The following is a 19,296-nucleotide window of genomic DNA, read 5'->3' as shown; positions in this document are numbered from 1 at the left end:
CTACTTCAGGCCAATCCTCAACTCTGATGTGGCTCATTTCTACTTCCTGAAACTGTTCCTGAGCTCTGTTTCCCCAGAGTACGACTTACAAGGCTTCATTACTACTAGAGACCACTGCAAATGTATTGATTAAACAAGGGATCCCCATATTTAAAGAGCTCATAACAAAGTTAGATGGTTGAATTGTTTCAGAGTTCTTGAGCTGCTAATGACCTCTGACAAATAACTAGATGCTGTCAAGTGTTTAATTAGTAATTGTTCAAAAATATATCTATTTATGTCAAGCTTTTAAACACCATTGTTGTTATTGTTTTATCTGAAGATCTGAATAAAGATGTACTGAGGGAGAGAATGCATTCATCTAGAAAACATTTAGTAATTATTTAAAGATGCAAGCCTTAATAAACTTTAGTTATTTTTATTGCACAAATAAATTAATGCATGAGAGCGCTTCAATGCAGAAACCACACAAAGACATTCTGTTTTACAGTGAGTTCAAACATTATAAATTAAAAAAACATAAATACTTATTTACACATTCAAAGTGTTTGTGTTGATATATTTTGAAAATAAATATAACAATAAATATATAAATAATGCAAAACATTGTGGACTTCATGCAGTTTAAGATGACTTTTGAATTAGCCATCTATCTATGCATCCACTAAGACACAAAAGTTACATCCATATAAACACACATCTTTAGTTTTCTTTTCCCTCTTTTGCTGTTTGTCAGTATGAAAAGCAAAGCACAGCTTGGGTCGGACAAGTTGACTTGAAGGTGATCAGCCAGGTAGACAGTCTTCGCTAAGAGACACTCAAATCATGGAGTTCTTCAGTCTGTCAAAGATCTGTTGGACTTTGATAGCAGGGACACAGCCTTCTCTCACAATGGTGATGACTCCTGAACGAAGGTTAGAAGAGCTTCAGTTAGAAACTTGATCTTAAACAGCCCCAGTAGGAAGAAATCATGGCCCCTTACCTTCATCAATCCTCAGGCAGTTGACCACAGTTGAAGCAACTACTTCATTCGAGTCACCATCACAAAGTACTCCTTGGATCTTGTGTCCCAGTCGACTGCAGCAAAAGAAGCAGTTTGAAACAGTAATTAGTGTATGGTGCTAAAAGTGTTAGAGATGTGTTGTTTGTTTGTTTGCATGAAACTTCTTTGAGGAGACTCTTACTTAATGACCATGCTGTGGTGGGTGCTGTCTGATTCTCCACTGGGATTGGCTGATGTTATGGCCAGGGGTCCAGTGATGTCACATAGGTGGCAGGTCACGGTGTGGTCTGGGACACGGATCATGATGCTGTCTCTGGTACCAACACGGTCACAAGCAGGTCCAACTCCTACAGAAATGAGGTTAAAGTTCACGTAAAAACTGAATACTGATACAGAATTCTGCCACTCAACATTCAAACACTCTACACTGCTGACCTAGTCTGTAAAGCCAGTCTCCTTTGCTGACAATGCAGCTGATGCCTCCAGGATACACATTCCTCATGAACTCCCACAGCAGAGGGCTGAAAGGAGGCCTGGCTGCAACCAGCTGTTCCACACTGGAGATGCAAATGCATATAGGCTTCTCTGCAGGTCTGTCCTGCAAAAGGTCCAATTCAACAAGATGGTGACTTCATGAAAATGTATATTGCTGTTAAACAAGCCTCCTCTATCTTCTTACTTTAATGTTGTAGATTTTTTCTATCGCCTGAGGATTCTTGCAGGAAGCAGCCAGAGCGTACACAGTATCTGTGGGAATACCACACACACCCCCGTCCTCGAGAAGTCGAGCTATCTTCAACAGACCGCTGGTGAGACGCGAGCTAGCCACCGGACAGGACGGCTCGTCACAAGCTTCCTGTTTCACTTTTTCCTAAAACAACACACACACACATTTTTATTAATTATTCATGCTGATTCTTAAAGGTAGGTCAATCTAAACTTCAGTCATTACCTTTATTATGGGAGGACCCATTGGGATTACTCTTTGTGAGAAGATGCAGTTCATCAGTGAAGCCAAGGTGCCATAAAAGCAAATGATGGATACCAATGCAAGCATGGCAACTGCAATACATCGTTTCTGGATGTTAGACTTGATTTGTTCTGATGAGAGTCAGTATCGTAAATACATAAAGCTTATAACAGGCGGTTTTAACTCACTTTCAAATTGGTATGGAAGTCTATGCAGGGTGGAGAGAAGGAAGCAGACAAGAACAACCTCCATGATTGTTGTTAGAAACAACAGAACCACGTTCCTATAAGCAGCTAATAGAAGAAACAAAAGTACAAAATTATGAATGAATAAAATCTGTGATTTCCAGCGCTGAAAGCAGATACTAGACCTTACCAATCAGCATGAGGAAGGCATTAATGACCAGTAAAGCAACGCCTCCAGCTGTGAATCCATAGGCTGCCAGGACGGGGAGCTGAAGCTGAAAACCTATAGAACAATAACTCCTGATGAGAATTTTGTTCAAATCAGTCAGAAAAATGTATTTTGCTCATACTTTATGCTGACATACCTGCAAATCGAAACCACGTCCATGTTGCCCATACAACCACGTAGATGGATGAGATGACTGATCCAAACCGGCCCTCTCCGGTGACTTGTAGCCTGCTGACATAGGTCTGAATGATGCCTCCAGAGATGAGGACCCAGGGGACAGTCAGATGAAGGAATGAAGGGTTCCCACTTGACACTTCTGATTGAAGAGCTGAAAGTGCTGCAACCCCGTTGGTGAGATAAAACAGAGCATCTGAGGCCTGGTCACTGTTGGGCAGCTCTTTTTGTTCTCCCTGTTGAGATCTTCTACACATCAGAGCTCTCTTCAGCTGCTCGGAGGAGACCGGCTGTGGTCCCACAGGGATTAGAGACTTCTCTGCGATGGTGTTTATGAGGCGTGAGAAGGTACCGTAGACTGAGACTGCAGTGAAGAGAGAGCAGGCTACACCAAAGAAGATGTAGTAACCCTGCAGGGGGATCTGGGGGATTGTTGAGACTGTGAGCAGAACAAAGAGCAAGTTGTGGATCAGCTCCAGAGTGTCCATGTTCAGGCTTCCCACACAGAGCACCAAGCCGGCCACCACAAAGAACCAGTCTCCCACCATGGCTTCCCTACCAGCAACTACTTGACTGTGCTCCACAATCAGGGCAGATGCCACAAACTCATCCCAACCCTTGATCAGCCAATACATGGCATGAATCCCAAATTTTGTAGTGTGGTAGCTATCCTGGCGCAAATGAGCGTAGTAGCTGGAGAACAGCTGGGCGACTGAGATGATTGATACCCATGCAACTCCTAAACCAAACGATTTCATGTACCCAAAGCTGTAGAAGGCAACGATGAAGGGAGCAATAGAGTCACAGAAGAAACCCAAGGCCATGGGCTCTGCATATTTTGTGTTCTTCTTCTTCTCTTGACCAGGTTTCTGAGCACCTGTTGAGTTGGTGGTTCCTAGCAGGAGAACATTAAAGAGGGGGGTCCCAAAGCCTTTAAGAACTAGACGTTGAGTCAGCCCTTTGATGAGTAGAGCAGCTGAACCATAGATGGCAAAGATCAAAATGAGCAGCTCCAGAACCCCAGAGACCACCAGAGCCCAAGGGCCTGTCACCAGAGCTGCTGCTTCAAAGATCAAAGTGGCCGTGATGGCTCCAAAAACAAAAGGCATGATGTAGTTGACCGTGGCAGAGCAAAATGCCAGGATAAAGGACAGAAGGATATAAGGGATCAGACCAGCAATGGCTGACTCTTCTATGGACACACATAAGTGGCACTGTGTTGAGTTTTGAAGAGAAGTGTTGACCATGATGTTGGTGGTTGAACCATTGAACATGTGCTCTGACACTGGTGGTATAGTCTGATTGTTAAATAAAGCACCATAGTAGATTCTGGTCGCCCCATAGCTACCCCAAAGGGCAGAGTAGCCGATGAAGGCAGTGCCACTCAGGTGATCGTACTTTCTAAAGGAGAGCAGTCCAGCCACCAGCTGGCACAAACCACCAATCAGGATGAGATGAACACCTGGAAGAAGTGTTAGAAACTGCTGTAAGCCACCTTCACAGGTTTATATATGAATAGATATTTGTTTTTATGTCAAGAGTTTTACCTGCAAGTATGTTCTCCACTCCAACTGGTTTAATGCCGGTGTGAGCTGTGCTGAAGTTCTGTAGAAGTACAAGGAATGCGCTGATCCCATTGGATAACATTCCTAACACTCCTGGTTCTCCATAGAAACTGGCAGGAAAACCGTCTGAGGCTGCCATGGTGTTTCTGTAGACAATCCAGTCAGTACAGGTAACATATGATAAAAGTCTAAAACGGTAATCCTCAACAACAACATTTATATATGAATTTTAATATGACTGTATAATATAATATAATATAATATAATATAATATAATATAATATAATATAATATAAAACGGTCCTTGCCTGTCATAAGTAGGCTGAGCCACTCTTGTCATGTAACTAATGTAAAAGTCATTTATTACGACGCTCCTCTAACAGGCTCTCTGAAGAGGAAGAATTTATTCTAAATGAAAACAATTTTATCAATAGAATAATACCCCTAACATTACTGTTATTTTCATATTGTTGAAAAACTACAGGATATTGCAATAATAGTTTTAATATTTATAAATAAGCTCTTGTCAGGGAGCATCCTTTATGCAGATTTAGGTCTGATTCAATCTACAAAGCAGAGTATATAATAATCTAGCTATAGGTTTAAGGATTTTTGATGGGTGACATGCAGAAACAAAATATTTACTCCTGTCAGCAATAAAAGAAAGAACAAAGTTTTACCTGTTGAAGTTGTTCAGACTGATGGAAAGCTGAGTTGTGCTGAAGGAGGGACGAAGGTTTGCCTTAAATATGATCTGTTTGTGTAAAGGAGGAGTTACTGAGAATTCCCCACTCTGTCACACAGCAGCATACTTACAGGTGACATCACTGCCTTTCACTTTACACAAAAGTGGCTTTTCCTCCTTCTTTCTCCTTCCTCCCCCTCAAGGCTATTGATGATGGTGAACGTTACACCACAGATAATGACCCGGGTGGAAAAGCCTCATTCTGATGTGATACAGGATTGCAAAAGGAACCTGTCCTTCCTGCTCCTTTGGTGTTTCCGGTCATTGTAAGTCATGGACTATATAAGGCAGGTGGATTTTCAGCCACAAAAGCATCAGCACCCTTCACCGCTCAGCTGCTGCATCCAAGAGAAACAAGAAACAAGATCATTGTGACAGAAAGTTGAAGTCATGTTCTCCACGCTACAGGTAAGATTACAGACATATTTATGCTTTTAGTCAGTTTTCAGACTCTAAAAGTGATGGTTTTAAGTCCTTTTCAAATAAAGAAGTCATAAAAATATCTAAAAGTAGAGGTTTGTAGTGCAGCCAAGGCAGGGAACTATAAAATAACTCCTGCTAATTGTTGAGGAGAACACTCATGCTGGGAAACACCTAATACACCTCTACACTGGCTCTTTCAAACACAAACATTAGATTAAAGACGTGAACAAGTAAATGCAGGAACTCATCAGCCTGTAGTCATCCTGAGATGTGAAAAATAACTGAAATGCTTTGTTCTGATTTATGTTTTGTCCCAAAGAAAACCATCAGACCAGTGCGGGCTGCCAGAAGACTGCATAACACTGCAGTGGAGGGTAAACAGGTATGCTGACTTTGATTAAAAATAATAATAATAATAATAACCTTAATTAATAACCTTTATTAATCAACTTTTATCTTTTCATTCCTGCAGTCCAGAAGCACCCAGCCCCAGAAGATACGGTCACAGCCAGTTTTGGGAAGTTCATCAGTGAAATAAAGCCTCAGCATTTGTCTCCGGTTGTGCTCCATCGCAGCAAAAGGATGGTGCTGGACAGCATCGGGGTCGGACTGATAGGGAGCAGGACAGATGTGTTTGAGCTGGCTCTTCAGTTCTGCCAGGTGAGGCAAAGTGAAAGTCTGAGTCAGGTCTAACCCAAATGTGTCCAGAACAGATGAGTGAATGTAGGGTTGTTTCTGTGTTTGTTCTTAGCACATGTATGCTCCGGATCACATCAGCTCTGTGTACGGACGCAGAGGGATCAGACTCTCCCCAACACTGGCAGCTTTCGTTAATGGAGTAGCGGTGAGAAACATAAGTGGAAAACAACCATATATAAATAACCACATAAACATCAGTGGAAACATTTTGTATAAACAGCTTTTCTCAGCTGTTGGTGCAGCGTGGCTCCCAAAGACCACAGGGTTAGGATATAGAAATAAAATCAGCTGAGCTGGCCTTAAAGTTTCCCATCAAACATTTCCAAAGAAGCTACTTTCTTCCCCCTCGATGGCCTGATTTAGGAATGAAAGTCATTTTTCTTTTGAAAACACACCAGGAACAGAAAACATGTCAGTGTTCACTTCAGAAAAAAAACATAAAGAAGTGGATCATTCAGACACGGCACAGGCAAGGTGTTCATAGCTGGGTTCTGATCTAGTTATGACCCTCACAGAAAAAGTTATTATTCTGACTCCTTTCAGCTTCAGTATGATGAGACACAAACTCTGGTTGCTTCCAGACTCATTCCATGGACTTTGACGACACGTGGCATCCAGCCACTCATCCCTCAGGAGCTGTTCTCCCAGCTTTGTTTGCTCTCAGTGACATGATGCCGGCTAACAGCAAACCAAGCGGTCTGGACTTCTTACTGGCCTTCAATGTCGGCATTGAGATCCAGGGCCGTCTGATGAGGTTCTCTAATGAAGCACGCAGCATTCCCAAGAGGTCAGTGCCTCACAGCACAAGTCAAGCTTGAACCAGAAAGTCTGGTTTTAGCACGATCTTCATGAACACGTTCGTTTAAAGACGTCCTTGTTTGACTGTGCTGATCTCAGCACTGAGGTGTAAGAGGCCGTTTTAGTGATGTCAGTGTAATGATGCTTACTGTAGGAACAGCAGGGGCTCTTGGTGTAACGTTAACAGAATTAGCACAAACCAAACCCTTCATCTGGTGGGTGTTTTAGAAACTCAGGTGACCTGAAACGAGTCAAATCAATTCATCTTGTTCTAAAGATTCAACCAATAGAAACGTTCTTAAGTGGTGATGCAGATCAGTGATTGTTTCAGTTACAACAGAATAAATGTCCTAACTGAACTGTGTGTGTGTGTGTGTGTGTGTGCGTGCGTGCGTGCGTGCGTGCGTGCGTGTGTGTGTGTGTGTGTGTGTGTGTGTGTGTGTGTGTGTGTGTGTGTGTGTGTGTGTGTGTGTGTGTGTGTGTGTGTGTGTATGTGTGTGTGTGTGTGTGTGTGTGAACAGGTTCCATCCTCCCACTGTGGTGGGTCCTATGGGAAGTGCAGCAGCCTGTTCTCGTCTCCTGTCTCTGGATCCGTCTCAGTGCAGTCATGCCTTGGCTATAGCAGCTTCTCTAGCTGGAGCTCCGATGGCTAATGCTGCCACTCAGTCCAAGCCCCTTCACATCGGCAACGCCTCTCGTTTGGGGCTTGAAGCTGCTCTGCTGGCCTCCAGAGGCCTAGAGGCCAGTCCTCTGGTCTTGGATGCTGTTGCAGGAGTGGCGGGCTTCAGCGCCTTTTATGAAGATTATGTTCCTCAGCCTTTAGAGTCACCTGATGATGGTGGACATGTGTTCCTGTTAGAGGAGCAGGACATGGCTTTTAAGCGTTTTCCTGCCCATCTGGGGATGCACTGGGTAGCTGATGCTGCAGCTGCGGTCCATGAGCTCCTTGTGGGACATGGTCTAGGACAGGTGTCCCCACATCAGGTCCAGGACATCCTGCTCAGAGTCCCCCAGTCTAAATACATCAACAGGCCTTTTCCCGAGTCAGAGCACGAGGCACGCCACTCCTTCCAGTTTAACGCCTGCAGCGCTCTGCTGGACGGTGAGGTGGCGGTGCAGTCCTTCAGCCCGCCCGCCATGAGCCGCCCAGAGCTGCACTTCCTGCTGAGCCGTGTTCGCATGGAGCATCCTGAGGACAACCCCGCCAATTTCAACCGCATGTACGGAGAAGTCCAGGTGACTCTAGTTGGAGGAGACATCCTGAAGGGCCGCTGTGACACCTTCTACGGCCACTGGCGCAACCCGCTGACAATTGAGAGCCTGAGGAAGAAGTTCAGAAGCAACGCAGAGGTGGTGCTGCCATCAGAGAAGGTGGAGCGGCTGGTGGAGGTGGTGGAGGAGCTGGACAGGCTGGATGATTGTGGAGCTCTTCTCTCACAGCTGCAGTGATCAATTACACTGAACAATAACCCAACAATCCTTCAGCATAGAAATAAGAATAATATTATTTTTATATTAATGTTCTGAAATGATCTGCTTAGTGTAGACTGGAAATAAACACATTGTCATGATTTTCCTCTGGAGTTTTCCTCAAGCTGATGTTTCCTCTATTCTTCAAGATTGTCTTTTGGTATTGAATTCTGTTTTTATCGTAACAAAATTCAGATAAAAACATGACTCGTGTGTGTGTGAGTCATATTTATTGTTTAATGCCTGTTTTTATATTAATATTGTTAATCTATGAAAATGTGTTTCCTGCAACCTTTTCTCAAAATGTGTACATAATAAAGTGTTTTAAACATGTAAAACACATGGTCATAAAGTCACCTGTGTGTGTGTGTGTGTGTGTGTGTGTGTGTGTGTGTGTGTGTGTGTGTGGTGTCGTCGACAAGGACATGTCATTCAAATCTCACGTTAAACTGGTTTGTAGGATTTTCTTTTTTCACCTTTGGAATATTGCTAAGATTAGAAGCATCCTTTCCAGGAGTGATGCTGAAAAACTAGTTCATGCATTTATTACATCAAGACTGGATTACTGTAATTCATTACTCTCAGGAAGTCCACAGAATGTAGTTAAAAGTCTTCAGCTTGTCCAAAATGCTGCAGCAGGAGTTCTGATGAGAATTGAAAAGAGATCATATCTCTCCTGTCTTAGCTTCCCTACATTGGCTGCCTGTTAAATTCAGAATAGATTTTGAGATCCTTCTTCTCACATATAAAGCTCCATCATACATCAGTGACCTGATTGTTCCATACGTTCCTAACCGAGCACGTTGCTCTCAGTATGCAGGTTTACTGGTGGTTCCCAGAATATCTAAAAATAGGATGAGAGGCAGATATTTTAGCCATCAGGCTCCTCTCCTGTAGAACCAGCTCCCAGCTTTTGTCCGTGAGGCAGACACCTTGTCTACTTTTAAGACTAGACTTAAAACATTTTTATTTTTATAGGGCCTAGTTAATATCAATGGAAACTTCAGGGTTAATGTTACAAACCCTGATGTTGTTAGACATTGTGGTAGAGGGGTAACATACTGGTGCGGAGAAAGGGGGAGTGTAAATAAAATGTGTTTTTATTAACACAGGGCTAACACAATTACTCAGTCCTTGACTGGAAAAATGTCAAAACGCAATTACACTCGGATATAACTAACGAAGGCGATGGAGAAAACTCAAAACACCTGAGACAAACGGTGTGTGTGTCAGTTCAGAATCTCCATCTGGTGGAGGCGAGTCTGAGTGCGAGATGTTGTTCGCTCCTAACTGACCGATGAGGGACTTCAGGAGGAAGACATGAGACCCTATCTATGGCGATCTACGTACCGTGCGGAGACCTCCGTGTTATATCCAGATGCCAGGTCCTCGGACCCTCCTTGATGCTGGAACTGGTGAAACAGCGTCGGCAGCACGACAAACCAGTCTATGGATCGTCTCCCGGTACAATGGCAGGTTTTCAGCGTCACGTAGAGACCACCCCTTTTTGGGTCAGAGAGTTCAGCTTTTATTCTGAAGGAAGCGTCGTCTTATTGATAAAACAACAGAATTTTCCAGCTTGACAGTTCTCAGCTTAAAAGTAGAAAATACAGCTGGCCAGTCTGTACTGCACTTAGCAATGATGGACATCAGACGGATTTGAGAGCTGGTTGAGTACTTGGTTAGAACTGCGTTGAAACTCCGTTGAACTAAATTAAAATGGCGTTGTTCTGTTTTATTAAGCTTAGTTGTTTATGGTTCCCAGCGCATCGGAGTAGACAGATTAACTAAACACCACAGAACTCTGCCACGTATCAGAAAGGAAGTTCTGATTGGATGAGTGAACAATGTCCTGTTATTCATTAAACACATAAATCATAACATTGTGATTTCACAGATCGGTCACCTGATTATTATTGACCAACAGTTGTTTTGATTAGTTTTATTAAAAATAAAGTTCTTTGATTAACTAATGAAAAGCGTTCTTCGTCCTTCCTCTGTCTTCTTTGCTGGAATGTAAACATCAGAAGCAAGCGCACGACCTTGGCAATTTATGCACACTGTCACTGTGTCAAAGGGCAGCTGTTAAGGGCAGAAATGGCATATTCATAACGCTACACTATGATAAATATTATTCCTACTAGCAACACTTAAAGCGAGCTCTAAGGCTGAAATGAACTGACATTCAAGCACTAGAGCAGACAAAAAATGGATCACTAAACGAAAACGGCTAATAATTATTTGAGGATTAAACGAAAAGAACTATCTATTCTAATTATCACAATCATAAAAGTTTTTCATCCAAATCGAAACCGTAAGTCCACAAAGATCCACACCAAGGAGAGGAAAACAGGGTGTTAAGCTGCAAGTCTCTCCACGAGAACTGAAAGCTGCAGTCCTTTAAACCATCGGTCTTCATTAGTTGATTGTATGCAGCTGGGACAGCGAAGGCGGGCAGAGGTGGAGGCCAGCCTGATGAGGACCTGTCCAAGGTCCTGAATGGCATGGAGGGAGCAGGACTGGGCCATTCAAGGTGCAGGAGCCCAGGATTCGTAACAGTTAAACATGGCCTAAAAAGATGTGAAGTCCTTTGCATTTACAATACTGTGTAAAAGGAATAACCAAAGGGAAACAGCCAAAAATGTGATAATAATTTATATTGTGTCTCCATGTTTCTGCCCTTCCCCTGAACTTCAACTGTGAGTCTGGGCTGATTCTGTCCACCATCTCTCAGGCTTTTGTGGTGATCCATCAGATCAGAAAAGCTCCACAGAATGACGTATTAAATAGGGTGACCAGACGTCCTCTTTTCCCCGGACATGTCCACTTTTCACTCTCTGTTTGGGACGTCCGGCAGGGTTTCCCACATGGAATAAAGTGTCCTGTTTTTCATCCAGGAGCAGGGATCGACTTATGGGGTCTATATCTTTCAGGGAAAGATCCAGTTTCTACCTTTATTACAATATTTATGGACTCTCAGCGTAGCGGGATTCTGTTGAGCGGAGAGGACACAGAGTGCTGATCGTTGGTGCGCGCGCTGCGTCCGGCCCACGATACATTCACAAAGTGGCTCAACAAAACATTATTATTAACACATGATCATTCGTATCTGTTTAAATCCTCTGGTATTCTGTCTTTTAATCGTTCCTGACGCACTCCACTCATCGTGTGCTGTGGTGATTTCACCTCACTGATGCAGCATCGAAACGCTCACTACGCTTTGCGGTCAGGAGATCCCTTTGATCATCAGCATAAAAGAGGTGGAGCTGCAGTGGTGCTAGAGTAGGTGAGGGCCAGAGATGGGTAACTGTAGAGCAGGTGGTGAACCGTAGGGAACTTCTGAATGGAGTCTGGGTAGAAGAATGAGATGCAGCTTATGGTATAATGCTGGAGGGTGGACAGGAGACACAGTAGCTGAGGATGATGATGGTAATGATGGAGGTTAACTGGAGCACAGGAGGATCTCAGGAGATGAGGAGGCCAGTAATGAAGATTAGGAAGGTGGGTATGGCCTCCTCTCCTTTTATCCTCCTGGTTGTAGTTGGTAAAATGGAGTGCAGGTGTGTGGAAAACACACCTGCCACAGCAGCTCCTAGAGGGAGCTGTGATTAGCATCTCCCTAGTGCCCTCCTGTGGCTGCCTGAAGGTGAAAGCAGAGACAATGGCTGCAACAGATGGGAGTTGAACCTGCAACCCTCTGGTTATGGGGCGGACACTCAACTCCTCTGCCACTGTCGCTACAAATGTTCTACAGATGTTTTTAATCAGTTAGTTAGTTAGTTAGTTAGTTAGTTAGTTAGTTAGTTAGTTAGTTAGTTAGTTAGTTAGTTAGTTAGTCCCAACTTCCTGTTGGGAATTTTTTCCTCATAAATCTCAACAAAACAGCTTCATCTCTTTTGTGTAGATGTCTTTTAACAGCTGCCTTGAGGTTATCTGCAACACGTTCTCACACCCAAAAGCATCTAAAACTGATTACGGGTGACCAAGCGTTTGTTTCAGACGCGATGTGCCAGAGCATCGCTTTTCGACTCCCGCGGTAAAACGAACATTTTAGCGAACTGTGACCTTTACCTTCTTGCTTCAGTTAAAGTACGTATATTTGTGTCTTCATGGTTTAGTAGATGTTTCTGTGAGTAATTGTTCCAATGAATGAATGAATGATCAATTTTATTCAGTCATCATAAAAATAATTAATGTAAACAGTAACATATCATACAAATAGATACATATATTTCCATTCCTCCACAACGTATACATTCATATATGTGTATATAGTATCTATTTTAGTATCTCATAACTGAACAGGTTTAGGTAGAAGCAAAAGCTTATAGAATTGCCTAACCTACTTACAAATCAATTTTTCAGTTTCCCTCAATGTGCCAATAACCAAAAAGATAAAAAGAAAACACAATCCCATCCACCAACATCAAATTAATACTCTTCAAAAATATTTTTACTGATAAGTATTTTAAAAACTGAAAGTGAAGTTGCTAATTTAAATTCTATTTTAGCTTCATTCCAAAATTTTACTCCCATTACAGAGATACATCTCCTTCTGATACCCTTTTTAGCTGTTTGTACAACAAACATACATATACCTCTTAAATCATATTTACTTTCACTCTTTTCAAAAAACATTTGCATATTTTCTGTCAGAAACATTAATTTTGCTCTAAACATAAATTGCATTATTTTATAATAATATAGATCTTCTATTTTCATAATCTGTGATTTTAAAAACAACGGATCAGTATGAGCATAATAATTGCTCTTGTTTGTAACTCGAATAGTTTTCTTTTGAATCGTTTTTATTTCATTTACATGTGTTTTAAAAGTTGAACCCCATATTTCTATACAATATGACATGTAAGGTTGTATTAGTGAGCAGTATATTAAACGTAAGGCCTTATAGTTTAGCCTGTCTTTCACTTTGTATAATAGACCCAAAGATTTTGCAATTTTTCCTTTTATATAATTTAAATGATGTTGCCAGGATAAATTAGAGTCAATCACAACGCCTCCAAGATGGCGCCGTGAGGTCGGCTGCCGTCACGATTGCTCCGACCACCTCTTTGTTTGTTTTGGTTTTTTCAAAGTTTGTTTTTGCGTTCTTAAATCGTTAAATTAATCACCATTGGGTACATTAGGTATGACAGTGCCACTCTTGTTTCTATTGGTGTACAATATACTCACAGTTCGGGGTTTTTGACTCCGGATCTGAGCTGGCCGAGTGAGATCTTGAGGGAGAACAACAGACGCGACGTGAAGCGGTGGCCTCGAGGGAAACGTGCCGGCACCAGGAACAGGCTGAGAGCCCGTGCACACCGCACACCTCTGCCTAGCATCCTGTTCGCCAACGTCCAGTCACTGGAGAACAAGCTTGATGACCTCAGGGCCAGGATAAAGTTCCAGAGAGACATTCGGGACTGCAATCTCCTCTGCTTCACTGAGACATGGCTGACCCCAGCGGTGCCGGACTACGCCATCCAGCCGGCCGAGTTCTTCTCGGTTCACTGCATGGACAGGACACGGGACTCAGGGAAGTCAAGGGGAGGCGGCATGTGTTTAATGGTGAACAACAATTGGTGCAACAGTGCGAACGTTGTTCCTTTGACACGCTCCTGCACACCAAATCTGGAACTACTGTCCATCATGTGTCGTCCTTTTTATCTACAGTACAGTTTTTTTTTATTTTCAACTCTTAGGTCACGAGCAGTTGTGTAAGGCATTTCACTGCATTTCGTACTGTGTATGAATGTGTATGTGACAAATAAAATTTGAATTTGAATTTTAAATTTTATTTTTTTATATTCAGTGATAATTTATTTACATCAAACCAAGATTTGAGGACATTTAACTCTTTTTCGGCCTTCTTTAAAAGTTCTTTTACATCTTTACCTGAACAAACTAACTAATTGTGTCAGATTTATGGTTGTAAGTTCTGTTCCATCTGACTGGTGTTCTACTGTTCGTTGTTGCCTGTAAATTACTGGTTAATCCTTCAGGTTTGAGTTGAACTCAAGTCTAACAACACTTCTGAAAAGAAAAGCATAACATTAATATTTGGTCTCTTGGTAAAGTCTGAGTCATCTGTTTAAAGGCACTCATGTGAAGACGTAGCTGCAGGGTTTGAACGTTCACCCAAGCTCTGGACAGGAAAGGAAGAAAGTCATTTCCCAGTTACTTTAGTCTTTCTCACATTTGTTTTGTTTTATTTTCACTTCTCCATAAAAAAGACTTTATTTTCTCCTGAGCAACATCTGATAATAATCTCATCTGATTATTGTTCTGCCCTGTGTGCTGTCATCATTCAGACAAGTTACTGATGATGTCATCCTGAGTTCTTCTGACCAAAGCAAACGTACAAGCCCCTTGCTTCCTTGTACAGAAAAAGGGCGGGAAGTCAACACTCGGAAAGAACACAGCTGATTAAAACAAAAGATTTCTCGTTACCTGAGAGAACAAAAATGTTTGAATAGGCTCCACACACCAGAATGTTGTAACAATAGATACATCACTGCACGGATTCTCCTCTTCGATTCTCTCTTACTGGAAATATGTGACATGACTCCAGCTGGCATAAGAGCGGGCGTTTCCAGAGGATGCCGGCGAGTATAAAATCTGAGCCTCGTGTGTTTGAGTCCAGACTCAGAACACGAGAAAAGACTGAGCAGACAGGTACGGACAGAACCAGCTGTTTTCTGCTGTCACTGTAGCCTAGAAGAAAAGTTTAGATTTGCACCTGAAAATACTCATTTCTATAGTTTTATCATGTTTTCTTTTTAAAAGAAACAACAGTTTTTATTTTGTGCATGTGTTATAATTAAATGACAGGAAAGATTTAAAACAATTTAGTGGCTTTTCCGTTATAATTAAATTCAGGGAGGTAGTGAGTGTTTTATTGGTCTTTTCTCAAAAACCAGTTGGGAAAACTGGGCATGGCAGGATTTATTGTTACATTTATGAGATAAAGACTGAATGAATGTTTCCAAAACTGATCTTTTCTTTGTCTGATTAGTTATCTAAACAGTTCAGAGGCTTCAGCAGTGAGACGCTCTAACAAAGATGGCTGAACTCCAGCAGAGCTACAAAAGAGAAGAGACTAATCTCTTCAGGGTATTTTAGAACGTCTGACCTTCTTTATATGATCATGTTTCTGATTGGTTCTGCTGCTAGGATCCTGATCGACCCAGGAAGTTTCATGCAACAATGTTGGCTTGTGGAGAAGACCAGTTCAATCATTTCTCCAACAAAAGCTCATGAAGGATCAACCATGTGGCTGGCAGCAGTCGTTCATCAAAGTCTTTTCTGTGTTTATCACCATCTCAATGATTTAAGTTACTAACTATGATGATGAACTGAATTGTCTCTGAAACATATAAACAACCCTGCTGTTTTATATGGTTGAAAAAGTAGCTTGTAACGTTTTCCAGGGGATTAAGAGGCATTACATTCATGTGTTCAAGTAAATTATAATTTCTTTGTTAACCTCTGTATTTATTCATGACTGCTGGTGTTTTACCATGAGCACACAGAGCCTAGTGAAACACATATACTTTATATTAGATGATCTCAGTGACATTTAAAAGCTGTTTAATGTACTTAAAATAGTATTTGTTTATGTATCTGTCTTTTATTCAATAAATGTACATGTATGTATAAAAAAGTACTCATTATGTCATAAAAAGCCAACAACTGAAACTAAAAAAAATTTAAAAAGTCTTCATTTGAAATCGACTGAACTTACCTGTTATTTGAAGGTGTATCTAAACTTTACAGAAAGTTACATCAATTTTACAAAATACATTATATTAATATATTTTATTTATTGTATAATTTTTTATTATTACTTTTGTAAATGTGATCTAATTTTAACTGAAAATAATAGCTGTTTTAAATGTGGTGGTGTACACTTCCAGGCTGTTTAACTATGAAACTTACAAATGACTCACTGACCAGTTTAATGTGAAAAATGTTCAGAGCTATTTTCTGTCCTTACTTTGCCCAGTTCAGAGTCACGGAGCTCATACCAGTATTAACCAGGAGAGAGACTAATAACACCTGAACAACAGGATAACACAGAGCTGACGCAGAGACATGATCATAGATTAAATTAGACTCCTAATTACTCTAAAATACATGTTTTGGGATTGCAGGGAGGGAACTGAAAAAAAACATAGATGCAAAAATATGTTTACTGGAAAGTTCCCAGCAGAGATTTGAGAAGCTTCTTGTATCACACTGCCCCATCATAACCATTGTTCTGTTACAGTAATGGATGTTAATGTTGTTGCCTGTCAGTGTGTGTGTGTGTGTGTGTGTGTGTGTGTGTGTGTGTGTGTGTGTGTGTGTGTGTGTGTGTGTGTGTGTGTCGAGTCTGACGCAGTGTTGGAAAGTTGTGTGGTTGTGCCATACAGGTGTAAAGGTACAGAAGCAGGTAAAGAGGAAGGGAAAGTACAGATACAGGTTAAAAAAGAAGAAAGAACTAAAAAGAGGAGGTGATGGGGTGTATGGTGGTGATGAACAGGTGATCTTATCATCTAGAAAACGGATTTAGCAGTTGTTTAATCCTGACGTGATCAAACCCAGTGAATCCTGATAAGAATAATAAATGTCTGACCTGATGTTGGGCTAATACAGCCAGTCAGTCACTCCTCGCTCCTTGTAAAGCTTATTGTCCACATAATGCTTATCCACCGAGATGACAGCCCTCTTCCCATCCTGGATAAACTTTTTACGCAGCGGAAAGAGGACTCTGCGCCGATCCAGAATTTCCTTCGGGACCTGATCATTCACACTGAAATCTTTCCCTTTGAGCTCTCTTCCGTGACTTTTAACAAGCTCCTTCTGCTTAAAATGTTCAAATTTAGCCACGATGGGACGAGGTCTTCTGCTGTCCACTCGTCTAGATCCAAGGCGATGTACCCGGTGAAATGTGATCTTTTGTACCGTTTCTTCGGGTATCTTCATTTCGGTCTGGAGAAAGTTCTTGATTGTATGCTCGCAGTTCTCCGCCCCTCCCGTCTGCTCCGGCAGACCTGCGAACACCAGATTATCCCTCATGCTACGGGCCTGAAGGTCCAAAACCGTCTCCTTCAGAGTTTTGTTGTCCTGGGTGATCCGCGTCATTCCCTCTTCCAGGGAAGAAACGGACTCCCGCAGAGACGCGTTCTCAGCAGCGAGCCGCTCAACCTGTTCCTGACTGAACTCCAGAGCTGTTCGGAGGTTCTGAAACTCCTGGTGAAGAACCTCGAGCAGATGAAGTCGCCCCTCAAATCCCAGAAGCCGTTTATCTATAGAATCTAATAATTCTAATACGTCCTTCCGGGGATATGAGGCCTCAGACGAGTCCTGAGGACGGCTCCTCTTGGTCCCAGCAGGTGTTTCAGCCTCAGCTGCTGATTTCTTCGGACCCATGACGAATAACTCAAAAACTTTGTCAATATAATTTAGTAAACTTTCTGAATTTTCTTCACTTACCTCCAGATTGAGTGAGTTATACTTACCAGATTATTTTTTGCGTTGTCAGTAAATAAATTAGGCGAAAATGTGTCTTAATTGTTTGTGGATGTTTGTTAAAGAGCTGCTGAATTGGCCGGTTCGAGAGTCAGCTAGAAACTGAATTAATTGGGAAGTAATTCTTGTTTTAATAAATCACAATGTTATGAGTTTTGGTCAAGTTTGGCAAATCAGAATTTTGCTAATGTAAATATTACATAAACATATTGTTTTTGATTTTTCAAACATTTACTGTGATTACAACAGAAAATGTGTTTTTCAGATTACAGTACTTTTCTGTTGTGTATTTACACCTTTTTTATGTAAATTTCATGGTCATTTTTTACTGTGCAGTGATGTATGATGTGTCACCACTTATACAAATATGATAAAGTTTTAATGACTCCCTGAGATTTCTGGCTGGCCCTGTTCTCAATCACAGCTCTTTTACTGCTACTTCAGAAATCCTACGGTTTTCAGTAAACACTTTCCCACAAGTACCGGTGTCATTCGGAAACAAGCTGCAGAAAAATAAAACTGGTTCCCTTTCAGTAGATCTATGGAACTGACAAAGACTTTCCTCCTCTTGGAAACCATTAGCTAACACACGTGTGAAACACTTTTCTCATTCTGTTTGGTCTTTGACTGAAACTTTGAGAGGATCTATAATTACAGGAGCATTTCCATTTACAAGATTTGTTTTACGTCAGCCTCCAACAGGAAGTTGCTAACAAATATCCCTCAGCCTGGAAACGCTTTTCCTTGTTAAGTTACCAATTGCAATAACAGATTAAATATTAAGTAGTTAAAAGTGTTTTAGGTGAAACTGTCCTGCAGTCTTTCTACCGAATGAGTAAAGAAGAAGAAAAGATCTTTTCTATAGCGCCTCTCAAGATAAAAATCATGAGGCGCTTCAAAAAACAAAAAAAATGTAAAATATAAAAAGAATTTAGAAAATTATTATAGGTATATTTAAAATGAGCAAATAATAGACAATTTCGATTAAAAAGTGTAAAGACAGAGAGAGAGAGTAAAAAAGAAAAAGGGAAATCAGTGGATACTGATGAAGGTGGAATAGGTAGAAAGAGCAGAACAAGGAGAGGGTGATGAAGGTCACACCAAAACCTCCCTGAACAGGTGAGTTTTCAGTTGCTTTTTCAAGGAGACCACTGAGTCCACTGATCTCAAGCTCAAGGGGAGAGAGTTCCAGAGTCTGGGGACCACAGCAGCAAATTATCTGTCACCTTTGGTCTTTTGCTTGTTCCACTGCACAACCAGTAGGCTTTGATCACTGGACCTCAGGGACCTGCTGGGGGTGTAGGGACTGAGAAGATCACCAATGTAAGATGGTGCTTGTCCATGTAAGGACCTATAGACCAGACCTAGGATCTTGAAATGAACCCTGAAGTTGACTGGTAGCTGTTGATGCTGGAGGAGAAGCGGGGTGATGTGGGTGTGCTTGGAGGACTTGGTCAGAAGCCGAGCACAGGCATTCTGAACCACCTGTAGACGGTTCAGGGAGGTTCTGCTCAGACAC

The 19,296-nt window shown here is 41.7% G+C and overlaps 2 protein-coding genes across 2 annotated transcripts; one reads left to right on the top strand and one right to left on the bottom strand.

Annotated features, from left to right (window-relative positions):
- Positions 1-2,337: 2,337 nt before the first annotated feature.
- Positions 2,338-4,951, bottom strand: LOC129160718 (uncharacterized). Its single transcript, XM_070555900.1, has 5 exons — positions 4,943-4,951; positions 4,807-4,880; positions 4,109-4,272; positions 2,524-4,023; positions 2,338-2,441 (listed from the first exon to the last, which is right to left on the bottom strand). The coding sequence occupies exons 1-5, from the start codon at positions 4,949-4,951 to the stop codon at positions 2,338-2,340; spliced, it is 1,851 nt and encodes a 616-aa protein (XP_070412001.1).
- Positions 4,952-5,530: 579 nt separating this feature from the next.
- Positions 5,531-8,391, top strand: LOC129156259 (cis-aconitate decarboxylase-like). The gene is made up of 5 exons (XM_070555565.1): positions 5,531-5,676; positions 5,772-5,954; positions 6,046-6,138; positions 6,575-6,780; positions 7,313-8,391. Exons 1-5 carry the CDS (start codon positions 5,581-5,583, stop codon positions 8,238-8,240), a joined length of 1,506 nt encoding a protein of 501 aa, XP_070411666.1. The 5' UTR covers positions 5,531-5,580; the 3' UTR covers positions 8,241-8,391.
- The last annotated feature ends 10,905 nt before the right edge of the window (positions 8,392-19,296 follow it).

This window comes from Nothobranchius furzeri, chromosome 1 (assembly GCF_043380555.1).
Source record: "Nothobranchius furzeri strain GRZ-AD chromosome 1, NfurGRZ-RIMD1, whole genome shotgun sequence".
NCBI classification, from domain to species: Eukaryota; Metazoa; Chordata; class Actinopteri; order Cyprinodontiformes; family Nothobranchiidae; genus Nothobranchius; species Nothobranchius furzeri.
The sequence above is the reverse complement of the archived record's forward strand: the minus strand, read 5'-3'. Positions and strand labels throughout refer to the sequence as shown.

What these genes read in the sequence shown, in the direction of transcription:
- LOC129156259 (XM_070555565.1), top strand. Translation starts at nt 5,581, where the DNA reads ATGCTTTGTTCTGATTTATGTTTTGTCCCAAAGAAAACCATCAGACCA. An exon ending in CTGCAGTGGAGGGTAAACAG is followed by an intron (nt 5,677 to 5,771) that starts GTATGCTGACTT and finishes CCTGCAGTCCAG; the next exon opens with AAGCACCCAGCCCCAGAAGA. An exon ending in TGGCTCTTCAGTTCTGCCAG is followed by an intron (nt 5,955 to 6,045) that starts GTGAGGCAAAGT and finishes GTTTGTTCTTAG; the next exon opens with CACATGTATGCTCCGGATCA.
- LOC129160718 (XM_070555900.1), bottom strand. An exon ending in AGTCTGAACAACTTCAACAG is followed by an intron (nt 4,273 to 4,806) that starts GTAAAACTTTGT and finishes GATTGTCTACAG; the next exon opens with AAACACCATGGCAGCCTCAG. An exon ending in GACGTGGTTTCGATTTGCAG is followed by an intron (nt 2,442 to 2,523) that starts GTATGTCAGCAT and finishes ATTGTTCTATAG; the next exon opens with GTTTTCAGCTTCAGCTCCCC.